This window comes from Grammomys surdaster, unplaced genomic scaffold (genome assembly GCF_004785775.1).
Source record: "Grammomys surdaster isolate TR1022 unplaced genomic scaffold, NIH_TR_1.0 125946, whole genome shotgun sequence".
Lineage (NCBI taxonomy): Eukaryota > Metazoa > Chordata > Mammalia > Rodentia > Muridae > Grammomys > Grammomys surdaster.
Genome location: NW_021620768.1, coordinates 1,949,185 through 1,976,195, shown reverse-complemented (window position 1 = coordinate 1,976,195; position 27,011 = coordinate 1,949,185). Strand labels below are relative to the sequence as shown.

Here is a 27,011-nt window from a genome sequence, read left to right as displayed (position 1 = left end):
GTGATCTGGCAGCTTTAAACACAAATGCAGGCTAAACATCAATGCAGATAAAATAAAAGTAAATAAAGCTTAAAAAAAAAAAAAAACCTTCAGTGATAAAGGGTTCAGGTTGGCCACCTCGCGTCCCCTCCATTTCCTTCCATGAGAGCATTACAGAGCTGCTCACTCAGGGCGAGCACAGTAACTTGCAGTTAGACACAGCTAGATGGCCTCTGGACATTGGTTTGTAACTTGCAGTTAGACACAGCTAGATGGCCTCTGGACATTGTTTTTTTTTTTTGCTTGTTTTTGAGACAAAGTCTTGTGTAGCTGAGGCTGGCTTCAAACTCCTTATATAGCTGAGGATATCCTTTGTGGTAATTTGAGATGTTCCTACCCCTCCCCTCCACCCCCAGGCACAGGCATTGGAATACTTAGTTCCTAGTGGGTGGCTGTTTGGGGAGGGTTAGGAGGTGGAGCCTTGCTGGAGGAAGTGTGTCACTGGGGGCAGGTTTTAGAGTCTCCAAGGACTCACACTTCCTCAGCTGTTGCAGTGGTCACATCTGCCACCTGCTATCCCCACCATTAAGAACACTAACCCCCTGGAACCGTCAGCCCCAAAGAAGTCCTTCCTTCTTTGAGTGGCTTTGGTCGTGGTGTCTTATCATAGCAATATAAAAGGAACTAGGGCAGCCTTGAACGCCTGATCCTAGCACTATGGACCCCACATGCCGGGATTGCAAGGGTGCATGCACCACCACAGCCTGCTCTCATTAAAAAAACAAGTTTGTTTAAAATTGTCTAACTTTGGCCAGGCGGTGGTGGCGCGTGCCTTTAATCCCAGCACTTGGGAGGCAGAGGCAGGCAGATTTCTGAGTTCGAGGCCAGCTTGGTCTACAGAGTGAGTTCCAGGACAGCCAGGGCTACACAGAGAAACCCTGTCTCGAAAAACAAAACAAAAAAAAAATTGTCTAACGTTTTAAAATTTTTGTTTGTTTGTGTTTCAAGACAAGGTTTCTCTAATGTGTAATAGCCCTGGCTGTCCTGAAACTAGATTTGCAGACCATGTTAGCCTCTGCCTCCCAAGTGCTGAGATTAAAAATTATGGCCATCAAGCCCAGCATTAACCTTTATTTTTAATCATATGGGTGTTTTGCCCACATGTATGTCTATGTACCGTGTACATCTATGCATCATGTGCGGGCACTGCCCTCAGAGGCCACAAGAGGGCATTAGATGCCCTTGGGACATAGAGATATTACTCTATTTTATACACACACACATACACACACACCTATTTGCCCTAATCTTACAAAATTGTAGCATATACTTAACATTGTTTTAAACCTGACTTTTTTCAGTTGATGGTTTATTTTGGAATAAATCTGTAGCAGCCCACATGAAGCTTTCATTTTTTCCCTAAGATTATTTTATTCTGTGTATGAGAGTTTTGCCTGCATATAGGTATATGCATCATGCATGTGCCTGGTGACTGAGGTGGCCAAGGGCATTAGAGAGCCACTGAACTGGAGTTAGACAATTGAGAGTCACAAAGCTGGTGCTGAGAATCAAACCTGAGCCCTCTGAAGGAGAAACCAGTTCTTTTAATATGTGAGCCATCTCTTTAGCCCATCTCGTCTTTTTGAAAGCAACACGATAGTTTTCGTGGAGGATATGGTGTAAATCAACCCACTCCCTGGAGGGAACTTACTCTTGATCCTCCGGAGGTACGCCTTATCCTCTGTCTCGATCAGAGGGAAGTCCTCCCTAGACGGGCATCTGCAGAGCAATAGGCAGGTTGGATTTGTGGAAAAGACACCAGCCGTCAGTTTTCCCTCCTCTGCACACGTTCTATAGGACCCACCTCTTATACCGTGGCGTAAGTCACTCTTTGACCTAATCCTCATCTCGCTCTTACTGGTCAGGCCTACAAAGGTTAAGACAAGCCTGCGTCCATCTCTATCTGATTGTTATGTCGGGAGAGGCATTTTGTCAGCTTGTTATTTTTTTCAACTTCTGATCCTTTGTGGGTTGCTGCTCTGATTTATGTGGTGCTGGGGGAGGGGCCCAGGCTTCCAGAGCACCAGGCAGGCACTCTGACAACTGAGCCACAACTGAGCTATTGTGCTCACTGTGTTGGAGGGTTTTGTTTTGGTTTAGTGTGGGTTTTCCAGACAGGGTTTCTCCTGTAGCTCTGACTATCCTGAAACTCTGTAGACCAGGCTGGCTTTGAACTCAAGAGATCCACCTACCTCTGCCTCTCAAGTGCTGACATTAAAGGCATGCGCCACCACTGCCAGGCCTGTTTGTAATTTTTAAGCTAGGACCTCAGCCCAAGCTGGACCTGAACTCTTTATGCATTAAGGTTGACCTTTAACGCTGACTCTTTCTGCCTCCACTTCCCAGGTGTTGGGGCTATAGGTGTTCATGCCACACCAGGCTGTTTTCAACATTTTGGAGAAAAGGTGTTCAGCTCACTAACATCAATGCTTTAATCACCCCACAGTACGCGTGGCTGGCACTGTCACTGGCTGACAGGTCTGCCAACACCATCTTGGAGGGGTAGCTGGGTTATCTGGATATAAATGAGAACTTTTCATGTGAACTTTCTATCGTGACTCATCTTGTCTATCCCAGCTTCTGCCCCAACCTCTCACGATGAGTTTAGTTCCCAGGAAGTATTCCGCCTAGCACCTGAAGCCACATGTACACGCAGGCACACACTCACAGGCGCACACTCTGCTGGATGACGCGGATCCAGGTAGTGCGGTCATCTCGGGATGCTGCGTGCACCTCATACATTTCAGGTGGACCAGAACTAATCAGAAACATCCCTTTCGCCTGGTTGGCAATGTCTCTTACGATGAGATTCTGCAAGGATACCACTGAGGGCTTGTCCTGTCAGGGAAATGGAAGAATTAAGCCAAGGAATCCTAATCCTTAATATCTGGGTTTTCAGTCCTAGAATACCAAAAGACTTGAAGATGATGCTATACATGTAAGACCCCAAGCGTCAGTACCAGCCAGGACAATTTGGATGTGCATGAGTCCCTCGATACATTCATATTCATATTCTGTCTGTCTCCGTCTCTCACTCTCTCTCATGGGTCTCACTATGTGTTCAACTGGTATTGAACTCATTATGAACCCAAAACAGCCTCAGAGTTGTAGCCTTGGCCTCTGCTTTCCCAGTTCTGGAACTGTAAGCTTGTGCCTTCACTTTTGTGTGCTTCACTTTTCTTGTTGCTGCTGTTTTTAAGACTAGGTCTCACTCTGTGACCCCTGACCGGCTTGGAACTTGCTGTGTTGACAAGGCTGACTTGAACTCAGAGATTTACCTACCTCTGCCTCCCAAGTGCTGGGATTAAAGATGTACTCCACCACTGCAATGGTAAGCTTACCTACTTACTTTTTAGATACAGGGTCTCATGGAGTCTAGGCGGGACTTGAACTCACCATGTGGTTTGAGATGGCCCTGGACTCCTGATCCTCCTATCCGTAACTCCCAAGAGCTGCCATTAGACAGGCATGTACCCCTTCATCATCTACAAAATGATGCTAATGACAGCTTCCCTGACAGGGTAAACATGCCTGAGCACAGGAGTGACACCTGGCAGTGATCTTACATTTTATTATATAGAACTAACAGCTATTACAGGTATTTGACTGAGTAAGACTTTCTTGGGCTTGCTAAGAAAATCGAGGTATAAGAGAACTGAAGAAGGCTCACCAGGGATGTGAAGATGTATTTCTGGTCCTTTTCCTGGAGAAACACCAGCACATCTGTCATTAGCAGTAACAGGACATCTGGCCAAGACACAAAGTGGAAAAATGGTCAGCACTAAAGGCTCAAAGCCACTGTCTGCCCCTCTCCGAGGACCAGGAGCACCTTCTCAGGCTGTCTCCCAGTCTCCCCAACCCGTCTCTCATGTCTCCCATTGCTTCCTTCATCTTTCCTGACCTCTGACCTCCAACCTCACCATACCTTTTTTTTTCTTTTTTTCAATGTTTCTAGACAGGGTTTCTCTGTATAGCCATGGCTGTCCTGGAACTCACTCTGTAGACCAGGCTGGCCTCGAACTCAGAGATCTGCCTGCCTCTGCCTCTCAAGTGTGGCCACCACTGCCTGGCTCAACCTCCTCATTTGTTCAACATGGAACTAGAGGGAAAGAGAGAGTTGCCTGTGCTACCAGACAAAACAGCCCCTTGGGCCAGCAAGGAGCACAAAGGAACTCTTGCCTCAACTGGTTCAGAATTGTTTGCTTTTTGTTTTGTTTTGTTTTGTTTTGTTTTGTTTTTTAATCATCCAGTTTTAGTCAGGTGTGGTGATCCCAGCACTCCTGAGGTAAAGGCAGGCAGATCACTAAAAGTTTGTCAGCCGAGTTTACAAATCATGTTCTAGGCCTGTCAGAACTACATAGCAAGATACTGTCTAAAAAGAATAAGTAAGAAATAAAAAAGGAAGAAAAAAGAAAAAGCCCAATAAATAAATAAATAAATAAAACCAACAATACCAAAAAAAAAAAAAATCTAAATCACCCAATTCTGATTCTTTGAAGTTTATTTTGTATGTATAAGTGTTTTTGACTGCATGTGTGTCACATGCATGTAATCCCCACAGATGCTGAAAGAGGGCATTGGATCCCCTGGAACTGGAGTTACATAGTTGTAAATTGTAAGCTGCCATGTGGGTGCTGAGAACTGAACCCAGATCCTTTGCAAAAACAGCAAGTGTTCCTAACCACTGAGCTGTTGCTTCAGCCCAACTCATACTTCCTAATCTAGAGTCTTCGGTGCCCCCCAGAAAAGCCATCCTTGTTCTAGAGGCTCTGTAAACTGGCTGCTGTCACATAAACACTTACTTACACATTAACATACAGGTTCAAGTGATCTTCCTGCTTCAGCTCTTGGATAGCTGAACTACAATCAAGTACAAGCAGGACTTGCTTGATCCAAGATTTTTCTAAGTCATAGGATTCCCAGAACAAGACAAGTGGTGTTCTTTGCCTTTAAGTTCCTTGTCTGGCATCTGACTAATGCAAGCACCTTTTTAGGTATTCTAATACACTGACATATTCCTGTCTCTTTGCAAAAGAGAGGGACAAAGTCAGTTTCCTTCCAGGAGAGCAAACTGCAGACCACCCGTCACCCATGGCCTCTGACTAATCTCATCCCTAACCCTAGCGGGCCCTGCTTCAGTTTCTTTCTCTTGCCTCACCCTCTGGGCTCTTAGACTGTCATGGTTTCTGCACTCAGAGGAAGGGAGGAACCAAAGACCAATTCTTCAAGACCTGAAAGCCACAGTCAGGAACACACAGTCACCCTTTGCCTGTGGGGATTTTTACTAAACCGTGGACACAGAAGGGGAGGGCTTTGCTAATCGCTCAGAAACAGAGCTCTCCAGCCTTGCTATTTTTACCCCTCAATGCTTTATATTCTTAGCTGCTGCGTGGGAGGGATGGGAAGGAGAGAGAGGGATGGAGGAGAGAGCCTAGTAAGGACTGACAGGACTCAGGCCCTAGGGTAGGAATTTCACAGCATAGATGTAATTCCGTATGATCTCTGGCTTCAGGTACCTGAGGTTTAGAGGTGCTATTTTCTTGTCCTGATTTAGAAGCAAGGACTTTAACTGTAGATAAATTCTAAAAGGTGAGCCTGGGATAGTACACCCTGTCACCTCGACCCCCACCCTCACCCCCCATCCCCACCCCCAACACAGCCCTGTTCTCCTGATCTCTCTTCTCCAGCCTCTCAGTCCTTCCCAGGGTTCAATTCTCACTCTGGGTCTCCCAGACACATTTCTGTTGGGATTCTGGCCAGAGTTTGCACCGCTGCAGCAGTAGGTTTGCCTCTGACTCTCACCCTTGGCGAAAGGCTGTAAAAATAACCCTGAAGGGTGACTGCAACTCACACAGAATATCTAACTCTGACGTCTGCCAGGAGGATCACTGACCTTTAAAGCGGCCTGTGGCTGTCTTCCAGAGCAGGCAGCCATCGTGGATAAGTTTTCTCCGCAAAAGTTCATCTCGGCCGAAGGGGCCCTTGCCAGGCACAGGGGTCTGAGCCCGAGGATCCATTCGGTTGTAAATCTCCTGTAGGCGGGCCTCTTTCTCCAGCTCGTGCACATCTTGGTCCACATTGGACAACAACTCCTTCACTAGCCCTAGGGCTGCCGCCAAGTCTTGGTACTCTTCTTCAATCCCTGGTACCGGACATCCAGCATGAGAGACAGTTCAACCAGTGCTCTTCCAACCCAATTCTACCTGAGACTGCTCACCATTCCCCACCACCCCCGCCACCATGCTCTTCCTCACCATGGGAATTCTGCAGGATCCGGTTGATGAGCACTGGGTATTTGGTGATCCGCTGAGTCACCAGGAGAATGCATTCCTGGACTCCATGCCGCTTCAACACAGCTGAGCGGGTCATTTTCTATAAGGGAAGATGAAAGACTAAGGGGGCAGAAAGACTGGCGCCCAGGCTCTGAGGCTGGCCCACCCTGGCATCCGCCCCATGTTGGCCTAAGCAGACAGCTTCTGGGAAATGAGTAAGTGAATGTCACAGGTCTGTGGTGGCGAGCAAACCAACGATGGCATGAAAACTAGACCAACATCACCCTCTTGCCCAGTGTGGGGTGGCTGTTGATCTAAGAGTGAGCTGGGTATAGTGTCACAAGCCTTTAATAGCAGCACAGGAAGGCAGGTGGACCCCTGTGAGTTTTGAGGCCAGCCGTATCTATACAGTGAGTTCTATGACAGCCAGGGCAGCATAGAGACCATGTCTCAACAACTGAGAGAGATCTAGGGACACAGTCCACAAGGGTGTTGAGGGGTTGCCTTCTGTGAGCACACAGCTCCCATATGCTACCCTGGGGATGGGAGAGTTTGGGTTTGAGTCATGAGAAGGCTGGGCTTAGGCTTGGAGATGCTTGCTTACCCGGATGAACTGTTGGAAGCGTTTGTCTCGAGCATACAGCTCCTTATAGAGCTTTAAGGCCTTGGTGTGGCGGCTGCAGAACTCTGAGTAGGTCTTGCGCATCTGCTCAGCATTGGAACCTGAGAACTGGAAGTCAGGAGGGCAAAACCGGATCAGCCCTTCCTACAGAGCCGCACCTCAGCCCTCAGCACACCTCTGGCCTTCTGTTTGACATTTCCTCCTCTCAAGTTGTCCCCTGCCTTGCTTCCCTCCAGCCACCAGTTTGCTTGGAGGTAAGAATTGTTTACTCCTTGGCCAATAAGATGGTTCAACAAGTAAAAGAACTTGCTAGCATCATGCCTGACAACCTGAATTCAAATCCTGAGACTCACATGATGGGAAAGAACCACGTCCCAGGATTGGGCTCTGACCTCCACATACCTGTACGCATTCATGAACAGGTCCCATGTGTCTTTTCCTACCTGACTGATGAGCAGGTCACCCAAACGATGGATGACAAAGTTCCGGGTGCTTCCTGGACATAGGGCCTGGCGCCGCCGTTCCAAAAGCTGACTAAGGAAACGTGTGTGAATGTCACTAAGCTCATCCACGCAGGGGAATAGGCCCTGGACCACTTCTGGCTCCAGCTGCAACTCTTCCAGCATCCCAGTGCGAAAGAGGCGGGTCATAATCTTCAAGGTTCTCACATGGTGCAGCTCTGTCTGAATCAGCTCTATGAGACAAAGGGACATTTGTCTCTGTTGTACTCTACCTCAGGCACAACTCATGGGGCCCTAGGTGCCTCTTCTAAGTTAACGCTTGTGTGGTTGTCATCTCAGACCACTTCCTTGTCATTTCAAGCAGTAGACTATTTTAGGGCAAGAGCCCTGTGTGTTAAGTGTGTAGGTTTCCCAGTTCCTGGCATGGTGTTGGGCATGAGCGGGGCAGGAATGAAGACTGAGGAAGGAAGAGATATCAGTGGGGCCTTGGGAGCTGTGCAGTGGTACACACTCGTTATCTCAGAACTCTGGAGGCTGAGGCAGGAGAACGGAGAGTTTGAGACCAGCCTGGCCTACATGGTGAGACTCTCATCTCTTAAATAGAAAATAAAAATATCCCAATGGCACCAAGAAGTAGGTGCATGGGGACAAGCTGGTGCCCTCTGGGGACATGGAGGCCAAGGATGGGATGAGGGGGTCCCAACAGGTAGGTGGCAGGGAGAAGACGCAGGTAAGCAGGGTCTGGTTAGAAAGGGGCGGGGAGACCAAAGTGCCCTTGGCATACCATAGATGACATCTTGCTTCTTCATGACCTCCTTCTTATGTTGCTGCAGGAAGCTGCTGTCCACGGCAAGGCTCCACGAATCTGCCTCAAAGTCCTTCTCGTCCATCTCAAAGTCGCTCATCAGCTCATTGTAGAAGACTTCTACGCCTGCGCAGTCAGTGCAGGCAGCACTTCAGGGCCCGCCCGGCTCTCCCTCCCCTGCCTCCTCTTCCTCCCCGTCCCAGGCTTCTCACACCACAGTCTTGCCAACACGCATCTCCCCAAGGCCAGGTCTGCTCACCTTCATCAATAAGGGATTCCACGGACAGCGTTCGGTTCCGCATGTTGAGGGAGTCTGTGGACTGGGAGAGGATCTGACGCAGCCCCAGAGGAGACTCATCATTGAAATGTCTGAAGGAATTGGAGGCCATCTGCATCACCCCAACTCGGGCAAGAGGTCCCTTCCCAGGTTGGGACCCAAGGTTGGGTTCCTAGGGATAGCTACTCTGTGCTGGAACTTATCTTTCTTGTATCTGTCTCCAGTTCTGAACTCAGGGGAAGAAATAGTGCTCTCGTGGGCTTTGAACTCTCTCCTGTCAAGCCCCCTCTTCCCCAAACAGAAGCTCACCCAGCAATGTTGGTAGTGGAAACACTTTTGGCCAAAGACAAGGAGGAGAGGCCACGACGAGAACCCAGGAGGGACTGCCGGAAGCTATCAGAAGGGTAGATGGCAGACGTTGGCCGCTCTCTGGTGGTTGCTGTAAGAAAGGAGGCAGGAGAAGACTTAGTTCCTTGGCCCTCTGCTCTCCTAGGCTCCTCAAGCGGAACCATGGTGAGTTGTCTGGCCTGTCCTCAGCTCCTCAGAGTCAAAGAAAATTGGCAAAAACCCATCAAGATAACGCCACTGTTCACTGTGCAAGCCTCCATCATGAATTAAGAGCCTGTTCATATATGTTCTGACACCCCAGACAAGCCTATGAGCAAACTCAAGGCCAGAAATGTAAGACCTGTCTGCAGTGATCCAAGCTGCTGAGAAGGAATCTGGGCACCACGCTTTTTCTGAACTGACAGTTGACAGTCAGTCCCCAAATGAAGTATAGATAAATGGCTACCATAATAGGGTGTGGCAAGGCTGAAGTCACTCTTGTCCCTTATCTCTATTTGGACTAGCCCGTCTAGATACTAAGCCCAGGAATAAGGACTATCCCTTATGGCACGCCCACCCAAGTGGAGCCGTGTGTGTGTGTGTGTGTGTGTGTGTGTGTGTGTGTGTGACCTCAGGGGGGCAGCAGAGCCCATGGGCTCAGAAGCTTGGTAGTCCTGTGACTTCCCTATTACTCACTCTTACTTCGGAGAGAAACGGACTGCAAGGCAGTGTTGTTCCTCAGCAATGCAGCTTTCTGTTGCTGTGAGACACAAAGCAAAAGAGAGACACCAAAAACAGCTGTCACCCAGAGACTACCCTGCCACACACCCAGGACAAGCCAGGATCTGGCAGCTGCCCCTTTGGGAGAAAGCTAACCCTGCATTTAAGGGCATCGGGATGGGTAAACTAGTGTAGCAGGGCTATGTTTACATAGGGCAAGGGTCTGGGATGCCCCATGGCAAGGAGCGGGAGCTAGGGTGAAAAATAAGTGGAAAGACACATGGGTATGGCACTGCCCTCCCTGCAAGCCCTCCACCCACCCTGCCATCTCACCTTCTGCTTGACCTTGGTACAGTTGGCCAGGGTGTCTTTACAGCGGTTGTGGATGGTCACGTTGCATGCTGGTGGAAGGGTGGGGTAGAGAGGGTGAAGGGAGGGATGGGGTGGCACAGGGGGTGACAAGCCCACATGTAAACACCCAACTTCCCAGGCCATATATTCTGCAGACACTCTCCCAGCTTCCCAGAGTTGTTGGTCATTATCACATGTCAACCCCTCCCCCACCTCCCTCTTCCTTCAGGCAGGAATTGAAGTGAGAGGGATCCAGAAGGTTTGGAAATCCTAGGGCCTGGAGACCAGAGGGAAGAAAGGTGTCTGGTGCTTGGGAAGAGCAGAAAGCACAAAGGAGATGACACTGCAGATGACCATGGGAACTCCTAAGACTTGAAGCTGACAGAGAGAGCCAGAACGCACTGTGGTCCCTGAGGAAAGCTCTCTACTCACTTCACTCAAAAATGCTGATTTTGCAGATGAAGAATCTGATCTGAATGGTGCTTGCTAACCTAGGTCACCCAGCAGGTGGAGAGCTAGGAATTATCTTAGATATGCTCAGATCCAGAAACCGTTCTCTCCCATATACATGCCAGTGGCTTCTGCTGACGGCTCCAGAGTCTGGGCCCAGAGGCCCTTCCCTTTCCCAGCTTGGCAGCCTTCTGCATTAACTCCATTCTGGGGGCCTTCTCCCTTGTAGGCCCGGGAAGTTCTGTTCCCCAGTAAGGCAAACTACAGCTCCCACACTCCATCTGCTTCTCCCCATCCCCCACTCCACCTCTCCATGAAGTAGCAAAGGAAAAAGGAGTAGCTGAGCCTAGACTCAGGACCATGGGTTCCCTTCCTGGCATGCCCTCAGCTCTACAGCTTCTCCCCCCACCCCCAACCCCACAGGAAACTCTGCTAACTCAGGCAGACAATGCCCAACACCACGCTCACTTCCACAAATACAAGGGACACAGGGTGGGGCAGAAGGGCCCGATGGAAGCCAGGCTGTGGCAGTACCCACCCCCTGGAGCTCCCTTCTCCTACCCCCAACACCTAGTGTCTCTGGATCAAGCCTCCGCTTTCCACCTGCTCTCAAAATAGTGCTACCCACCTCCCCAGTTCCCCTGGCAACAAGCTTCCGGATTGAGTATTTTGCCAGGTCTCTAGAGGGATCTAGATTGGGGTTACCTCCTCATCTTTTTGGCTCTAAATCAAGTGGTAAAGAAGTAGGGGGGCAGGCCTCACTGGTTCTTTCTGAGGTTCCTTTCCAACATCCCACAGGGATCAGGAGGCTAGAGTGGAATTGGGCTGGTCAGCATCAAGCTACAACACTTTCATCTACTCAGAGGAAGGCATGGGGGTGGGGGTGGGGCAGGACGGAGCTGGAGCCCTCTGCACTGGTATCCTAAGGAGGCAGGAATTCCTCTGTCTCCTTCCTGGGACAGGATAAAGGTTAGACATGGCCAAGATTAGGAGTTTTGAGTCCGTCCCTCCATCACACAGATCTCTGATGAATTTCTTTATCAGGGATAAAGAAATAGATAGTCCCAGCCTGTCCTTGAATCAGCAGACTTCTGTTCTACTCACATGCAACAGAAAGGCAGGGGCATGGGAGCCTCAAGTCTAAATTGTCCAGGGAGACGGGCAGAGGCAGCTGCAAGGCTGGCAGCTTCCCTCCATTCCCTAGCTCCTCTCCCACCCTGGTTCATAGCAAACATTCCTGCTCATTCTCCAGACAGTTCTCCCAACTGTCAGCAGCTGTTCAGAGAGCGAGGGGGATACCCAAGCAAGTGACAGCTGCATGGAGAGTAACAACAGCCTCTGTCACCCCACACCCAAGAGACCAACCAGCTTATGTCACATTCCAATGGCCACCACCCAGTGTGGGCAAGGGCAGCAGGAGACCAAGCACCTGAGCATGAAACTTGAGCCCAGCTGGGATCCAGAAAATAGAGTCCCTTTAAGGGTCCAGGGTGGAAGGAACAGACGAAAGAACTAGGGTTGATGGTGACTGAGGCTAGGTGACCTTTGGAACCAAAGACTTACTGGGACAAATGAGGGCTTCCTTGGCTGTGATGCTCTTGTTACAGGCATAGCACATAGTCATGCCGGAGACCGAGATGGTGGTGAAGAGGTGGCCGTTGGTATAGCGGGCATCTTTAGCTTCCTTCATCTTCTCCTTTTCCCGGGTCTGTGGAAAGGTTGAGAGACAGAGGTGAGGCTGGAAGACACCCAGGTAGCTGGCATCCAGAGAAACAGGCTGAAAGCAGAGGCATGGGAGAAATGCCTTCCTAGAGAGAGGCTGGAGTGTCACCAATTGCTAAATCACAACCTGCTACACATGGGTGTCTGAGATGGCTGTCCAGGCATGTCCAGGCCCTGGGCAGTCAGTCCCTAGGGCTGCTAGGCTTCTGACCTACCTGACCCCGGCGACTGGGCTGCCTCCTGTTACCACTCATCTCCCTAGCTCTAGAGCTCTGCGTCCTCACTCCACCTTCCAGCCTTAGCTCTGCTCGCCCCCGGGCTGCTGTATGCTTTCTCTGTGCTGGGGGAAGATGCGCAGAGAGAGGGGAGGACCAGTGAAGCAGAGGGTGCCAGCTCACCAGCGCTTTCCAATCTATGGGAGTTAGCTCCTCTCATAACCATGACAACGGGTGTTGGAGCTGCTGTCTTCAAAGCAGTCATGGGGGAGCAGGGATGGCAAAGCAGGAGATCCCCTTATTAGACTGGCTGGTGGGGGGCAGGATGCCTCTTCAGACACCATCAACTCAGAGGTCAGGACCCCAAACCTCTAACTCTTCTACTTAGTCAAAGCCCAAAAGATCCCTCACTAGCAGTGTGTGTGTGTGTGTGTGTGTGTGTGTGTTTAGGGGGGTCAGGTACCCAAGAATACCCTTGAACTTGGATCACGGTGCTGAGATTACAACACTCTCTAGTACATTCTTGCCTCCTGAGGTATATGTTGACCTTGCCTTTGAGCTTTCCCCTACCTCCTCCAGCTTCTATAAGAGTCCTTGACTTCTTTTCTTTTCCTCCCCAAGCTCCAAGAGCCAGAAAAGGTGAAAAGGCAACACTGGCTGTGGTAGCCCATGCCTGTTATCTCCCGCACTTGGAAGACTAAGACAGGAATACTGCAGCAAGCCTGGGCTATAGAACAACTGTCTCACAACAACATCACAACAAAAACGTGGGAGCGCACACACTCATACACAAACAGCACTGAAGAAGTGGAGGCAGGAAGCTTGGGACCCAATGGTATGGACCCAATAAATTAGAAAGGGCAGGATAAATGACATAGTGGGGTATGGCTTTAATCTCAGCACTTGGGAGGAAAGGCAGGCAGATCTCTAAGTCTGAGGCCACCCTAGCCTACATAGCAAATACCAAGCTAGTCAGAGCTTACAGTGAAACCCTGTATCTAAAGTAATTAGTTAACTAATTAATTAAAGACATTAGAGGACAAGCCAGGCAGGAGTGAAGCTCGCCTTTAAACCTAGCATTTGGGTGGCAGAGTCGGGCGTATCTCAGACTTCAAGGGCAGCTGGATCTACAGAGTGAGTTCCAGGACAGCCAGGGCTACACAGAGAAACCTTGTCTCAAAGGAAAAAAAAAGTGTTAGGGGACAAGGACACCATGCAGGTGGCTGAGGCTGAGAGTAGGAGCCCCAAGTTTAGGACACTGGCTGGGACCCTAGGACAGAAAGTCACAATGCAGTGAAAAAACGTTCAGCGTGGGCCTGGATAAGAAGTCCTGCCTACGCCACTAACCACACTGGCAGTCAGAGGGGGAGGATGGGAAAAAGGGAAGCATAAAGGCGCTGAGTCAACAGTCCAGGGGCCAGAGAGCATCAGACCACAGTGCGCTGGGCCCTGGGGTAGCCGGAGGAGAGCAGAGCCCAGTGGCCTAGATGGCGGTCACCTCCTCATGCCCCCTCCTCACCCTCCTCATGCCTTCCCACCTCCCCCATGTGGTTCTTCCTTTCTCCCCTACTGTACTATTGGGGTTTCATTTGGTAACTTTTTGTTTTATTTTGTTTTGAGTCTGAGTCTCACTATGCAGCCTTGTCTAGCCTTGAACTTAAAGGTAATCCTCCTGCCTCAGGTACCAAAGTACAGGACTTGCACCCGCAGGCCAGGGCTCCTCTCTTTATCCAGCCTGCTCTCCTCTCCGTATCTTGGTCCTATCTCCTGTCCCCTGCTCTTGGTGAACTCACCTGTCCCCCAAGCCTTACACTCTTCTCTCAGCCATGCATCTACTTCTCTATGGATGGTCCTCCCTCCCTCCCTGTCCCTGTGGCTGGCTCCTCCTCTGGACACTCCTCCTTGAGACTCTAGTATGGGTCACTTCAGCATCCCCTGCTCTAGTGGCTGCTACCTACCTGAATCGCTAGAAAAGTCTCCCACTGCTCTGCATGCTAGCTGTCTTGTGGGAAAGTACAGCTCTTTAATTGTTTTTAGATCAAAGTGACCTCAAATTCACCTCCTTGGACTTCAAAGGCCAAGCCTAAATATCCCTTGCCACATGCTCTCTCCCTCTTCACCTCTCTGCCCTCCCACGCTTCTCTAGGACACCAATCTAGACTATGAATATTTATGAAGATTTAATTAAAAACAAACAAGCAAGTAAAAGGAGAATGGCAGTCACCAGAGCGCCTGGCAAGGGCCGCTCCAGAAGGAGCAGTGTGCTTACAGACACATTCTGAAGCTGTATGAGGCTCTTACCACACAGCTCTCTGTCCGACCTGCCTGCACAATTCTGCTGGGAGTGGCCAAGGGGACGGGGCCAGACAGGGCCCCAATGACCCTTTCCCTTCTTGCACCATACAGACCCCCAGTTGCTCTGGTCCTTGCCTTCCACCTACCAACACTCACCCTCTCTCCAAGTGACCCCTGCTCTAGGTGGGCAAGCAGAGGGCAGCAGCCACAGCAGCAGCAGCACATCCCAGCACGGGCCCTGGCCAGCAGCGAGCGGCCCTGGCACAGCCTAACACTATTGTCCCAGAGATGGCTGTACTGAGCCCGCCCCAGGGCTCAAGCTGTGTGGAGAATGGAGTAACATGGGAACTGCTTACTGGGGGGTAGGGGGTGAGGGGTGAGGGGTGAGGGGTGAGGGGTGGGGGGTGGGGGGTAAGGGGTGGGGGGTGGGGGTGGGGGTGGATTGATTCACTGTCTCCCATTTACACACAGCAAGCAGATCAGCTCTTCAGCTCTTCATCTCCTCCAGGCCGCAGTATGTCCAGGAAAGGAGCAATCATAGCTGGGAGGGTGGGGGGTGTACACACCAAAAGCCCAGATACTGGGAAGGCTGAGGTAGGAAGATGGTCAGTTCAAAGCCAACCTGGACAACTTAGCAAGACACTGTCTTAAAAGAAAATGTCTAAAACACGGGTTCAAGGGTCTAATAGATGTGAAACACTGGATTTAATCCTAGCACCACAGGGACAAGAAAGACCTGTCATTCCTCAGTCCAAACATTCACCTCAGGGCTCAGGGCCCTTTCTGCTCGACCCAACCCTCTGCTGTCCAGCTCTGGATGTTTCCTGCTTCTTCTTCACAGATCTCGGAAGTCTTCCCTGCTCTCGGACATTATCCAAGCTAATGTTCCAAATGGGGTTAACTGAACAGGCTTGGTGTATTCTGCATACTCCTGTAGTTCCATGTAGTTCCACCACTTGGGGGGTTGGGGGGAGAATCAGGAGTTCAAGGTCAACTTCCATCCTGAGACCTAAAAGCCTCATTTATATTTAGCAGGCACCCAGTGTATACTGGAAAATGGAGGTAAAAAGGGAAGGAAAGACAGGGTCTCCAGTAGCACCCCTGCTCTGGGGGACACCCTTTACTGCCCGTAAGAACCATAGGAACTTCTGTCCCCTTTCCAGTCCTTCCTTTCCCTCCTCTTGGAGCACTCCCAAGCTGGATCTCCTACTCCCTCTGACTGAGACCTCCCCTGGGGGTCAGAATGTCAACTCAAGACCTCCTTCCATTCTCACACCAAACCTTGGCCACTGTGGGGAGACAAGTTCTCTCCATCATGTGCCCTAGGCTAAGAGAAAACAATGATTCATATAAAGGCAAATCTAGGCTCTGGCTTCCCGGGCTCCTCAGGGTGAGTCAGAGTGGCTCTCCCAGTTCTCACTGCCCTCCTCTCTCCATACCAAGGCCTCTGGGAGAATTGTGTAGTGTTCACAATCACCACTGATTGTGAGAGACTGGCCTTAGCCTCTTCCTTAAGATTCCACAGCCAGAGGACTCTTGAAGGAGCCCACTGGGACTCAAAGCCTGTGGCTCCGCCCTGGACAGCTGAGACACAGGGTCACTGGTTGTGAAGGAGAAGGGCTGTTGTTGACCAGTGCAGAGCTTGCAAACTTGGTTTCAATTCCACAAGGGGAAATCTATGAGCCTGAAAAACGAAGAGAGAAGATTCCTGATGCGAGTCCAGGAGGAGGACTTTCGATGGTCTGTGTGAGGCCCTGTTCCTTCAGACCCTCCAGGGAAGGAGATGGAATACTGGAAGCTGAGAAAAGGTAGCCAAATGCAGACCGCTAAAGCCACAGCCAGAAACAAAAGAGAAGGCCATCACAGAATACACAAAGGCACTTAGAAAACCTCTGCTTAATGAAGGATGGTAAACCACTGGACATGAGATTGGGCAGCATCCTGGTGATGCAGAAAAGAGGTACTTAAGCCATAGGCAATAAAATCCACCTCGATCGAGACTCTGAGAGCCAGTTACCCTGGACCCCAGCCTGCTCCCCACCCAGCCACACCTGTCGGGCCAAGAGGGAGAAGGCAAGAAAAACGCAGACAGACGGGCATTTGTACAGGCAAACAATAGCTGTGCCAGACTCCCTGCCCTCCTGGCACAAGGCAAGCCAGCTGAGTTGGGAGGGGGTAGCTGTCGCCTGCAGCCCTACCCCCACCTCCCTAAGGAGACACAAACAAACCCAGAAGGGTCTAGCCTGCACTTCTCAGCCATTTCTCTACCAGCTCCAGAAATCATGACCAATTCACTCAGAGCCTACATCAACACAGAGGTTAGACTTTAGCATGGGAACTACTTCCTTCTGTCCACTGAGCTTGGTAAGCACTAATTTTCAAAGAGCACCCCTGAGCATCTCTGACAGAGAGACACACCCCCAATACAAGAAGCGTGCACACATGGGAATCACAGCCTGATCCATGCCCTCCCAGAAACCAGACACTTCTTCACCTCCTCTGGTGCCCCTGGGTGTTCTTAGGTGCTCCCCAACCATCCTGCAGTCCCTAGGTGACCTCTCTTAAGTCTTTAGCTTCCTAGGCCCAGCTTTGCTTCTTTCTCCCCACCCAGTTACTTTCCTAAACACCCATGACCCCTAAGAGCTTTTTGGATAGCCTCCAAACTTCAGCTTCTTATAGGACCCAACTCCTACAGTCTCCCAAACTATCAGGATTCTTCTTTCCCTCCAGGGCTCCCCAGCCCTGCCCTCCTGCCCCTGCAAACAAAGCCAACCACCTCTCTGGCACTCAGAACAAAGGCAGCCCGCTCTCCCTGCTCCCCACCACACTCAGGGTTCAGGAAGACCCAGGGTGCTGGTGCTTTGTTCTGTGGGCCAGGACGGTTAGGGCTCAGGAAAGTAGGGTGCAGAGATAAGGATGGGAAGAGCAGCTTTGAGGCTTGAGGAGGTAGGAAGTAGGGCAGAGAGAACTGAGGGGGCGGAGAACAGAAGACAGCCTGGAAGAACAGAAACAATGCAGAGAAAAGGGAAGCGTGGAGGGCGGAAGGAGCGATCCTATACCCCGGGAAGGAGAAAGGGGCAGGTTACACTTGAATTCTTCCTTCTGTGAAGATATCTGAGAGTAAGGAACAAGCTGGGGGAGGGCAGCGGATCTCTGGGCTGACCCTTCTCCCTCGTAGGTAGCAGGGAAGACCATGAACCTTAAATAATCTCATTTCCAGTGGGCCCCTCTGCTTCCCACCACAGTATAAAAAGAAAGGAGACAGCTGGTGTGCTTGGGGAGGGGGGAAGAGGGAGATCCAGGGTTCGTGGCTAGGAACCAACTCCCCCCACTTCGGTAACCACAGCTTTCCGGAGGTGTCCCTCCCCTTCCGACCAGCTCAAACTGACAACGTCCCTCCTCCCCACGGTCTCTCTGTCCTCTCAGAATCACTCACTGGTCTCTGGGAGACCAGTCAGAATCCCCAATCCCTCCTCCATAGCTAGCTAGTCACAAGATAAAAAAGCCAGGCTTCTGGATTTCCAGTTACTGTGTTATGGGAAAAAAAGAAAGAAAAGGAAAGGAAAAAAAAAGAAAAAAAGAAAAAAAAACAGGGGATGAGATGCCAGGTGTCTGGACTAGAGAAAGGCCCCCTGAGGATGATGTCTTCGTACAGCCCCACAGGTCTGCCTCTCCCCCCCCCCCATGGCTTTCCTTTTTAGGGTGGAACCAAATTTCCGTGCTTTGAAAAAGTTCCCCCCACCCACCCTGGCTTTACTCCAGGGTCTCGCTCAAACGGTTGAAAAAATAAACAGACTCTGGGAGCTGGGGCCTGGCCTGTCGCTAGGGTTTGTTAAGAGCCTGTCTGCCACCCCACAGTTCACACTCAGTCAGCTCACCCTGGAGCTGCTCAGAGTCCTGCTAGCTTTCTTCCGGTGAGCAAACTCCCAACCCGAAACCCTACAAAAAGCTTCGAACTGAGCTTCTCCCAGGCTCTCCACCCCTACCGACCTTCCCCCAGTGTAGCAGTAAAACAAGCAGCTAAAGCCTGGAACCTGGAGGAAGGGAGAGGGCGGCTCTCCATTCGCAGAGTGACTTTCCAGCCTGAAAATGATCTGTTTGGCTGGCTGGCTGCAGGAGGGTCATTACGTTCCCGCTAAGGACAGGGATTAAGATTAAAGCCCTTTCCTGCCTTTGCTTTCCGAGAGAGCCTTAGAATGTGAGTGCCCTGAGGTACAGGGAGGCGCCGTCTGCCTGAACCAGCCACCCCCCACCCCTGGCTTCACTTATTCATCTGCAAGTCCTCTGCTTCACCACTTCCTGTGAGCTGAGGTGAGGAAAATCATGGCATTTGGGATTGAGTCTGAGTACAAAGACAGGAATAAAAGACACTTGTAAAAGCGTGCTGGAGAGGTCGCACTGCAGAGTGTGCTGATAATACACAGCCTGATTCCAGATGACAGGTGAAGGGCCCCCAACCCGAGGCGATAATCGAAATAAAACTGAGGGGAGTGGGTCAGCCGAAGCGGCTGGCGAACCAGGAACCTGGAAGCTGATGGAACAGACAAGGGTGGGAACTACTCCGGGTTCCTGGTACCGAGACGCTCAGGATGAAAGAAGGCATCCCAGCTACACAAAGGCAGCTCGCTTCACCTGAGGGATCGGCTTGGCCTGGCGCGGAAAATGGGCGGCCGCTTGCTGTCCTGACCCCAGCCACCCGCCCACCCCAGGCAAGAACTGAATCACAGCTGGAAAGTCCATCCGCAAGAAGAGGAGGAGCTGACTTTTGTCTTGGAGGGGCGGGAAGGTGGGGGAGGGAGCTGGGAAAACACCCCCTCCAGCCCCCTCCACCCGATGGTGGGGACAAAGGGGGAACGACCGAGCCGGCGCTGGGGGCATGGCCGCGAGCAATCCCCGGAACTGGGGTGCGGAAAGGGGTGCCCAAGAGCGTCGTCCCCAGGAACCCGACACGCTCTCCCCTCTTTCCCGCTCGGTCCCTTACCAGAGCAACTTTCTTCCAAGCGGCCCAAAACACTCGGTCCCGCCGAACCACTGGTGACCCAGCTCAGCTCTCTTAGAGCCCGGCAGAGAAGCTGCGCGGGTGCTGGAGACGCGGGTCACGTTGCGGTCCTCCAGCCCCCTCCCCACGCGCTCGCAGCCCCACCCACCCCGTCCGGCCGCTGCGCGCGGACTCGGGCGCCCCTGAGCGGGCGGGGGGACGCGGGGCGCGGGGTGGAGGCCCAGAGGTCGGCAGGGAGCCGGGTCGCAGAGCCAGCCCACCTTGGTTGCCTGCTCCTTGCTCCGGTCGATCCGCGCGCGAGTGAGGGATTCGATCCGAGACATAATCCAGCGTAAGCCGCGGGAGGACGCGGCGGTCCCGGGTGTCCAGCTCCGGCGGGGGAGGGGTCCGGCCGCACGCGTCGGCCTCGGGGACAGGAAGTCTGAGTCCCCTCGCCCCTGCACCCAGCGCCAGTTCCTCAAACCCTAGTCTCCTCCCCCACCCCGGGCTCAGGAAGGGGAGAGGCGGAGCGGAGGCAGGGCGGGGTACCCGCGCACCGGACGGGACGCCGGGGTTGGTGTTGCTGCAGCCTACAGGACAGGGGTCCTTGGACAGGTTCTAGGATCCCTTTTCCCTTTAGCGCCTAGGGACACGCTCTGACCTCGGCGACCTCCTCTTAGCTCGGCTGTCCTTGAAAAACACTGGCGCCCATTCCGGGTAACTTCACTCTTTAAAGACCCTCGGGTTAGAGGATTCTATCACCTTATCGGTAGCTGGGAGACCTAACCATAAGGGCCCATCAAACAGCCTTGAGTACACTGACGGCTTTTACAATGTTGGACTGGTATGGCCAGAGGGAGAGGGGAATCAAACGGGAACTAGAAGCTTCGTCGTTAGTAGGCTTCGCTCTTCCAAAAGAGTGAAGGGTACTCGATTCCAAAGGTCAGTAATCCACAGAAGAGGGTACCCCTCCACCCCGGCCCGCAAGCTTCTCACCCCTCTGGGCCTTGTGGACCACACACTCTGACCATCCTTTTCAGCCCCACCTCTGCCAATTACTTTGGCAGTGAAGGTGAGAAGTCTCCACCTTTCCTGAGGCTAGCTGAGGAAATCTTTCCTTGTATCCTGACACCAGTTTTCTCTGTCACAGGAGACTAGAAACAACTTGCCCCGGTCAGGAAACATTTGAGCTTGCTGAGGAGTGTGGGTGGGTTTTCATCTCTCTGGACCCTTTGAGTCAACCTGAGTTTCCTGCCACTGGGGAAATTCTCCAGTCTGTTCCATTTCCACGTTTCAAGGTCTCCCATTTCTCTGTAAAAACCAGAGCACCCTGGGACAAAGCTTTGTAAAAATTTAGGGTGCTGCCTAATCTAGTCTCAAAAAAGTGTGTGGTAAAGAGGGAGGGAGACGAGGCCCAGCCATTGTCACTATCTTCTGGCCTGCTCAGTAGCAGGACAGGATGGTGTTAGGGTTGCAGGTTTCCAGCCCAACCCAGCACTCTTGGAGCGCCAATTTTAGCCTCCCGTCTCTAATTTGGGCTCCTGCCTCGCCCACCGGCTGTGCTGGTTGGACTTCTCAGCTCCTCACCCCAGCTCGGCTCCCCACCCACTCTGCTCCTCTGACCTATCTCCTGCCTAGTAACTCCCTCACCTTTTGTACCCATTCTCCTGTTTAGGATCCTTATATAGAAAAGGCCAGAGAAAAGGAAACGATGTCCAGTCCAGGCTAGCCAGATGAGTTAGAAAGAACTTTCCCAGACCAGTTCTGTTTTCTCTGAAGGAATCCTAAGAAAGGCCTCAGGACCTCTCATGTACCTACTGGCTCTGGGCCTCCAGACTTGCCCGCCTTGAGTGACCAGCCAAAGCTGAGAAATGTACACAGTCAGCTAGAGGTCAGAATCAGCTGCCTGGTTTATCACTGGGGGGTGGGGGTGGGAGGTTGAGACCTCTGCTGGGCTGGGACCTCACTTTTCTCTAAGGCTTGAACCAGAAATTGTTATAAGGCAAACTCTGAGTAACCAGTAAATCTAGGTTTACCCAAAGACTCTCTGAGAGTCTGGTCAGTACGTAAAGCCCATGTAAAAGGTCTGGGGAAGAAGAGGGCGACCTCCTCCACCAGCCTCTTACTGTGTTACCCCAAGCTCAGCTGCTGTGTGTTCCACCCGCTCACCTCTCCCTCACTAAAACCATCTGTATAGTGCACTATGTCTTCAGTTTGATTCAGTTTCTGTTTTCTATAGCCTCTAGAACAATGAACATTTTCCTTTTTTCTGGGGGGCCAAACCCTTTCATTCCAGACCCCTGTAATCCTACCAGTGACATCTTTGAGAAATTGTTTTTAAATATAAAAAAGCAAAAACTTCTGCCAGAATCTAAAAGTAGCCAGTGCTTTCTTTGGCTCAATCAACTTGAAAAAATAATACCATTCCCATTGACAGCTAGAGAGAAAGGGTCTGGTTTCTAAAGGGCCATCAGAGGAACCAAGAGTATCCCTAGCTGTCTAGATCCAAGCACACAGTCCACAAATCGGCCTTTCTTCTGATTAATTTGAGCCTTTTTGAGCCTTGAATGTGACTTGGGATGACTAAGGTGTACATGACCACAGTGGCTTCCTAGCAAGGGCTTGTGGAGGAAGGCTTTGGGGTTTACTAAGAGGCACTAGCCACTTAACATGATTGCTACACCCCTAAGTAGCCCAGCCTCTAGGTTATCTTGTCTGTGAAATGGTGATGAATGTATTGCCATCCCTGATCTCTGTGGGAGCCATTCTAAGAAGTACAAGACAAGCGATAGGAAAGTGTTTGGCCACCTATAGGATGCTGGTCAAGCTGGGAGAAACAAGCTGCCTCCTCCTCTCCATCCCTAGCAATGTGCAGCAGTGGTACCCAAGCTGGGAACAGGGAGAAAGGGAGCATGATGTAGGCAGTCGCATTCAGTGAGGGAATAGATGGAGAGATACAGAGGCCCTGGTGAACATAGGCCAGGAAGCAGGACAAGGTGCTGCCCTATGTCCCGCCCACTCTTCCTGTCCCCTGTCCATCCTCCAGAGCCTCTACTCAGGTTCCCCTTCTTCAGGTTACTCAATCTTCGACAGGGCTGCTAGGCCAAGGGTGAGCAAATGCAGTGTGACAGAGCCTGTGTCCTGGGGGGAGGAAGACTCAGATCCTAAGGGCTTCCTGCTTGCTTTGTTTTCTAGCAGTCTGATTCCTGACCCTGTCTGCCTCCCCCATGTCCAGGGGTTTTAAGATTGTGATGTGTGTACCATATGTCTCCATCAGCTTCAGCTCCCTCTCTGGAAAGAGTCCTAGCAATGGACCTGCTCGCCCCTCTACCTTCCCTGCCCACCTGTGGGGAGGGAATCCTGCCCTCAGAGTCTGGCCTCCAGAAGGGCTCTGCCTTTGCACTTGCAACAACCTGACTGTGACTCTGCCAGATAAATAGGATGGTGTCTCCTCCAGGTTTCTCTCAGTGCTCAGGGGTGACCTCAGGGTGGAAACCACATGCACATCAGAGGGACAGGAGAGTGGCATATTGTGCTGGACTGAGTGGAGCCAGCAGTCCCAGTGCTCAGAGTGCCTGAGGCAGGATGGTCAAGCAGGCTGTAGGACTAAGAAGAAGAAAGAGGGGGAGGAGGAAAGAAGGGGAAGAGGGCGGGTGGGAGGGAGGGAAGAAGTCAGGAAGGAAGGGAGGGAGGAAGAGAAGAAATCAGGAAGGGAAGGAGGGAGAGAGGAAGACAGAGGGCCATCATGGCTAGGCATGTCTGGGATCCTAGCACTTGAGATAGAAATAAAAGGACCAAGAGTTCGAGGTCATCTTCAACTCCATAATTTAAGGGTAGCCTGGGCTATATGAAACCCTATCTCAAAAACAAGCAAACAAACAAACAAACAAGCAAATGAATGAATAATATGGCCAAGTGTGATGTCTCTGGTAGAATCTAGACTTTCAGCACTCTGGAGGCTGAGCCAGGAGGAAAGGCACAGCTGAGGCTAGCTGGATTCCAGGGGAGTCTGAGCTACAGAGGGAGACCTGTTTTCAAAACAGCAAAAAGTCTAAAAAGAAAAAAAAATATGAAAGATTGAAGCAGCCAAAGCTCCCTGCTTCCCAGAGCCAAGGGGTAATGACAGAGGAGAGAGCAGGACACCTTCACTTCCTGGCATCCCAAGGCACATGGCCACACATGTGCTACAATAATCACACACCTCGCAGCTCCCACTCTGCCTGTGGTCCTATTTCAACCCTTCAGTTGCTGTATCCACCCATAAAATTACGAGTGTAAAAGCACTTGGAAAAGTCTAACACCCTATGAATAAGGGAAAGGCACTGCTGTAATTATCATTCTTATGTCCAAAGGGCAAGAGTTCTGTTGCCCACCTCTTAGCTATGGGTGGCCTAAAATGAGGGAGCCTTGCCTCCTTTTCTCTTCCAGCTGTCTTCTAAGCTGGAGAGGAGGAGAACAGAGAAAGGCTGATTTACTGGGACACTCAGAGCATTGAGGTACATCATGTATTCCCTCACAATGAGAGCCCTCCCCCACCCCCAGCCTCTAACAGGAGAGTTGGGAGGGGTAGACAAGGAGAAAAAGCAGGATAGCAGCTCTATGCCTCTGTTTCCCAGGCTGTCTCCTACCTTGTCCCTGCCGGTCATGCCCAGGAGGAAGCTGAAAGTCCGTCGCAGAGAGGAGCCTGCCCAGGTCCCCGAGTCCTCTTCCAGCTGTTTACCACTGCAGACAGACAGGGAAAAGGTAAGGAGGAGGAACGGGAAAGAAAACAGACCACTGTGATGGCAGGTGTCCGTGCCATAGAGATAGGAGACGGAGTCATCCCCACCTCTGTAGCTCTTCTGGATCGGGATGCTCGAGTTTTCCAGGACCCTCTATTTATGAGAAAACTCCAGATCCTCCCAGATAAAGGCAGCCTCTGGCTTCCTCTCAGCTGAAGATGGGAGGGCCCAGTCCCTTTCAAACTGTTCTCCATCAAGAGTGGTTGGAGAGAGGGCCCTCCAGGGGGCATTTCCCCCTCTTAGAACAAGAGCCCTGTGTAGACCCTTTGCTGTTTGGAAACAAACCCCTGGGCCTAGAGCCAATAAAGAACCGAATTTCCTGGGATTTCATCAGCCCATCCCATGAGCTAATCCCGACCGGAGCCAGGAGGTTGTGTCAGCTAGAGAATTTTAGGATCACAAATCAGAGCCTGGTTCTTAAAGGGCCCATGTTTTGCCCACACAGACAACATCGAGAGTGAGGGCTGCCCTAACCTAATAAAGTTTTGGCCACACAAGCCAGATGAACAGGTGCTGATTTTGCATGCTTATTTGCATAGTTACTGAAATGTCCCCCATCCATCTCCATTTCTAAGCTCTATTTCAGACCCTGTCCCTTGGCTGAGAATTCCACAGCCTTCAGATAGCTCTTAGACTCACTTTCTGTCAGCCAGTTATCTGCCATCCAAAGCCCACCCATGGTCACTGTCCATTCAGCAGCAGAATGGCCAACTCCCCCATATGTCTCTGATAACAGCAAGCAAATCTCTCTCTGCTATTCGGCCAGTTCCGTAGGGTTTGGCTACTCCTTTTCTGTCCCATCCCTTCGGACCACAGCACAACAGAAGCAAAAGGATTCTACGCAGCTCAGGAAGATGGCCTCTCATCAGAAGCGTCGTGGGAACAGTGTTTGAAGAAGCAAGGAGTCTTAGGGCTACAAAGCACATACTCATCACTCCTACATCCAGGCCTTTTGTGGGCTCAGAATCCCCCAAACTCACCATTTGCTGAGGTCTGTGGCATGGGACTGGGATGAGTTACCTGCAAGGTATACAAGGAAAAGAGACGTGTCTAGTAAAAAGCCAGACAAAGGCACCTAAGGCTGCCTTCCCAACCCCCTCCACCTGGATCAGGTTCCCAGGCAGCAGGTGCATGTGACGCCATTCCTGAGGGCAGCCACTGGGGAGCAAGGACAGAGGGCGGGGTCTGGGGAGAGCACAGCTGAACAACTTGAGAACAAGCTAAAATGAAGAGCTAGCTGGAACTAAATGGCTCTTTCCTGCTCTGGTAAATGGAGAGGGCTGAGGTTCCACACTGAGTCTCCTGTACTCCATCTTTTAATCTTCATTCACAGTTATTTGTCTGTGTGCGTGTCAGGGGAGGGGCAGGTATGTAAAGATCAGGAGAGTCTCTCCTTCCACCATGTGGGTCCTGGGGATTGAACTAAAAGTTGTTAGACCTGTGGCAGGCACCTTTACCCACTCAGCCCAGAGAGTCATCTTGCCAGTCCCCACTTAAGTCATCTTCAGGACAAAGATGCACTTTAAGTAACCACCCTCATCTCTAGTGATGGGGGAGCCTGGAAAGACCCCTCCTCTCTGTGACCTCCTCCACTGGCAGGACAGTCTCAGAGAGGCTGGTGTCCTGAATAAGATCCCTCACGTTAGCTGGGTGGTAGAGGCAGAGGCAGGCAGGTCTCTGTGTTCAAGGACAGCTTGCTCTACAGAGCAAGTTCTAGGACAGAGTTACACAGAGAAACCCTGTCTCAAAAACGAACAAACAAGATCCCTCCCTTGAGCCCCAGGAGTGTATGATGTCAGTCATCCAAACTCCAAACAGCTAACTCTGGGACAGCTGGTGACAGGGATGGGGGGAAGGGGCCACCATTTCCTCACTCCACGCTTTGACTCACCATTTGGATCTGAGCAGTCCAAGAGGAAATTGATACCACTCATGGACACAGCCTTGGACAGCATGCCAGTGGCCGAGTGATCGGAAGAGGCAGTAGATGGATGGTAGAAACTCTGACCCTGGAATTGTGTGGAGTTCTCACATGAAGCCCTAGCTTTGACCACCCTCCTCAAACATGTATCCCCCACAGTTCAGCCCTTCCACCAGGCCTCCCAAGAGTCTCCACTACCCCTCATCTGGGCTATTTCTCTAGAAAGAGTTAAGATGGTATTCCAGCAGCTTAATCCATTAACCTAGAAAGAAAACACGACCTCATATACTTTCCATTGTTATTTTGTGTTTCTGTTGGGTGTGGAGGTCAGAGAACAACTTTCAAGAGTGACTTTTCTCCTTCCATCATGGGATCCAGGGATTAACTCAGGCGCTGCATTCTGCATAGCAAACACTATTACCTGCTGAGCCCACCTGCAAACCTCTTTCTTTTCAACTTATTCTTGATAAAGGGTCTTAGGTAGCTCAGGCTGGATTTGACATCACCATGGAGCTGAGGATGATCTTTAACTTGTTTTGTTTTTGTTTTTGTGTCTGTGCTTTTGAGACAGGGTTTCTCTGTGTAGCCCTGACTGTCCTAGAACTTGTTCTGTAGACCAGGCTGGCCTCAAACTCAGAGACCCACCTGCCTCCGCCTCCTGAATGGTGGGATTAAAGGCTTGCACCTATCCTCCTGTCTCTACCTTCCAAGTGTTTGGATTGCAGTCGGCCTGTGCTACTATGTCCCATTTGTAAATTGGAATGTAGGGTTTTGT

At 51.2% G+C, this 27,011-nt stretch overlaps 1 protein-coding gene across 8 annotated transcripts in view; it reads right to left on the bottom strand.

Annotated features, from left to right (window-relative positions):
* Positions 1–27,011, bottom strand: part of Arhgef2 (Rho/Rac guanine nucleotide exchange factor 2) — a 55,024-nt gene that overhangs the window by 7,384 nt on the left and 20,629 nt on the right. For 5 of the 8 annotated variants that reach the window (XM_028753052.1, XM_028753055.1, XM_028753056.1 and 2 more), the window contains 16 exons: positions 26,207–26,324; positions 25,296–25,335; positions 24,163–24,256; positions 11,888–12,032; positions 9,857–9,924; positions 9,500–9,563; positions 8,786–8,915; positions 8,459–8,568; positions 8,179–8,325; positions 7,377–7,627; positions 6,916–7,041; positions 6,294–6,411; positions 5,933–6,181; positions 3,710–3,786; positions 2,708–2,877; positions 1,691–1,758 (listed from right to left, as the gene is read on the bottom strand). In XM_028753052.1, the coding sequence (XP_028608885.1) occupies positions 1,691–1,758; positions 2,708–2,877; positions 3,710–3,786; positions 5,933–6,181; positions 6,294–6,411; positions 6,916–7,041; positions 7,377–7,627; positions 8,179–8,325; positions 8,459–8,568; positions 8,786–8,915; positions 9,500–9,563; positions 9,857–9,924; positions 11,888–12,032; positions 24,163–24,256; positions 25,296–25,335; positions 26,207–26,324 (1,975 nt within the window). Of the gene's footprint in view, positions 1–1,690; positions 1,759–2,707; positions 2,878–3,709; positions 3,787–5,932; positions 6,182–6,293; positions 6,412–6,915; positions 7,042–7,376; positions 7,628–8,178; positions 8,326–8,458; positions 8,569–8,785; positions 8,916–9,499; positions 9,564–9,856; positions 9,925–11,887; positions 12,033–19,537; positions 19,651–19,815; positions 19,961–24,162; positions 24,257–25,295; positions 25,336–26,206; positions 26,325–27,011 lie in introns of those variants that run through there. The other 3 variants (XM_028753053.1, XM_028753059.1, XM_028753060.1) reach the window with 3 other exon arrangements.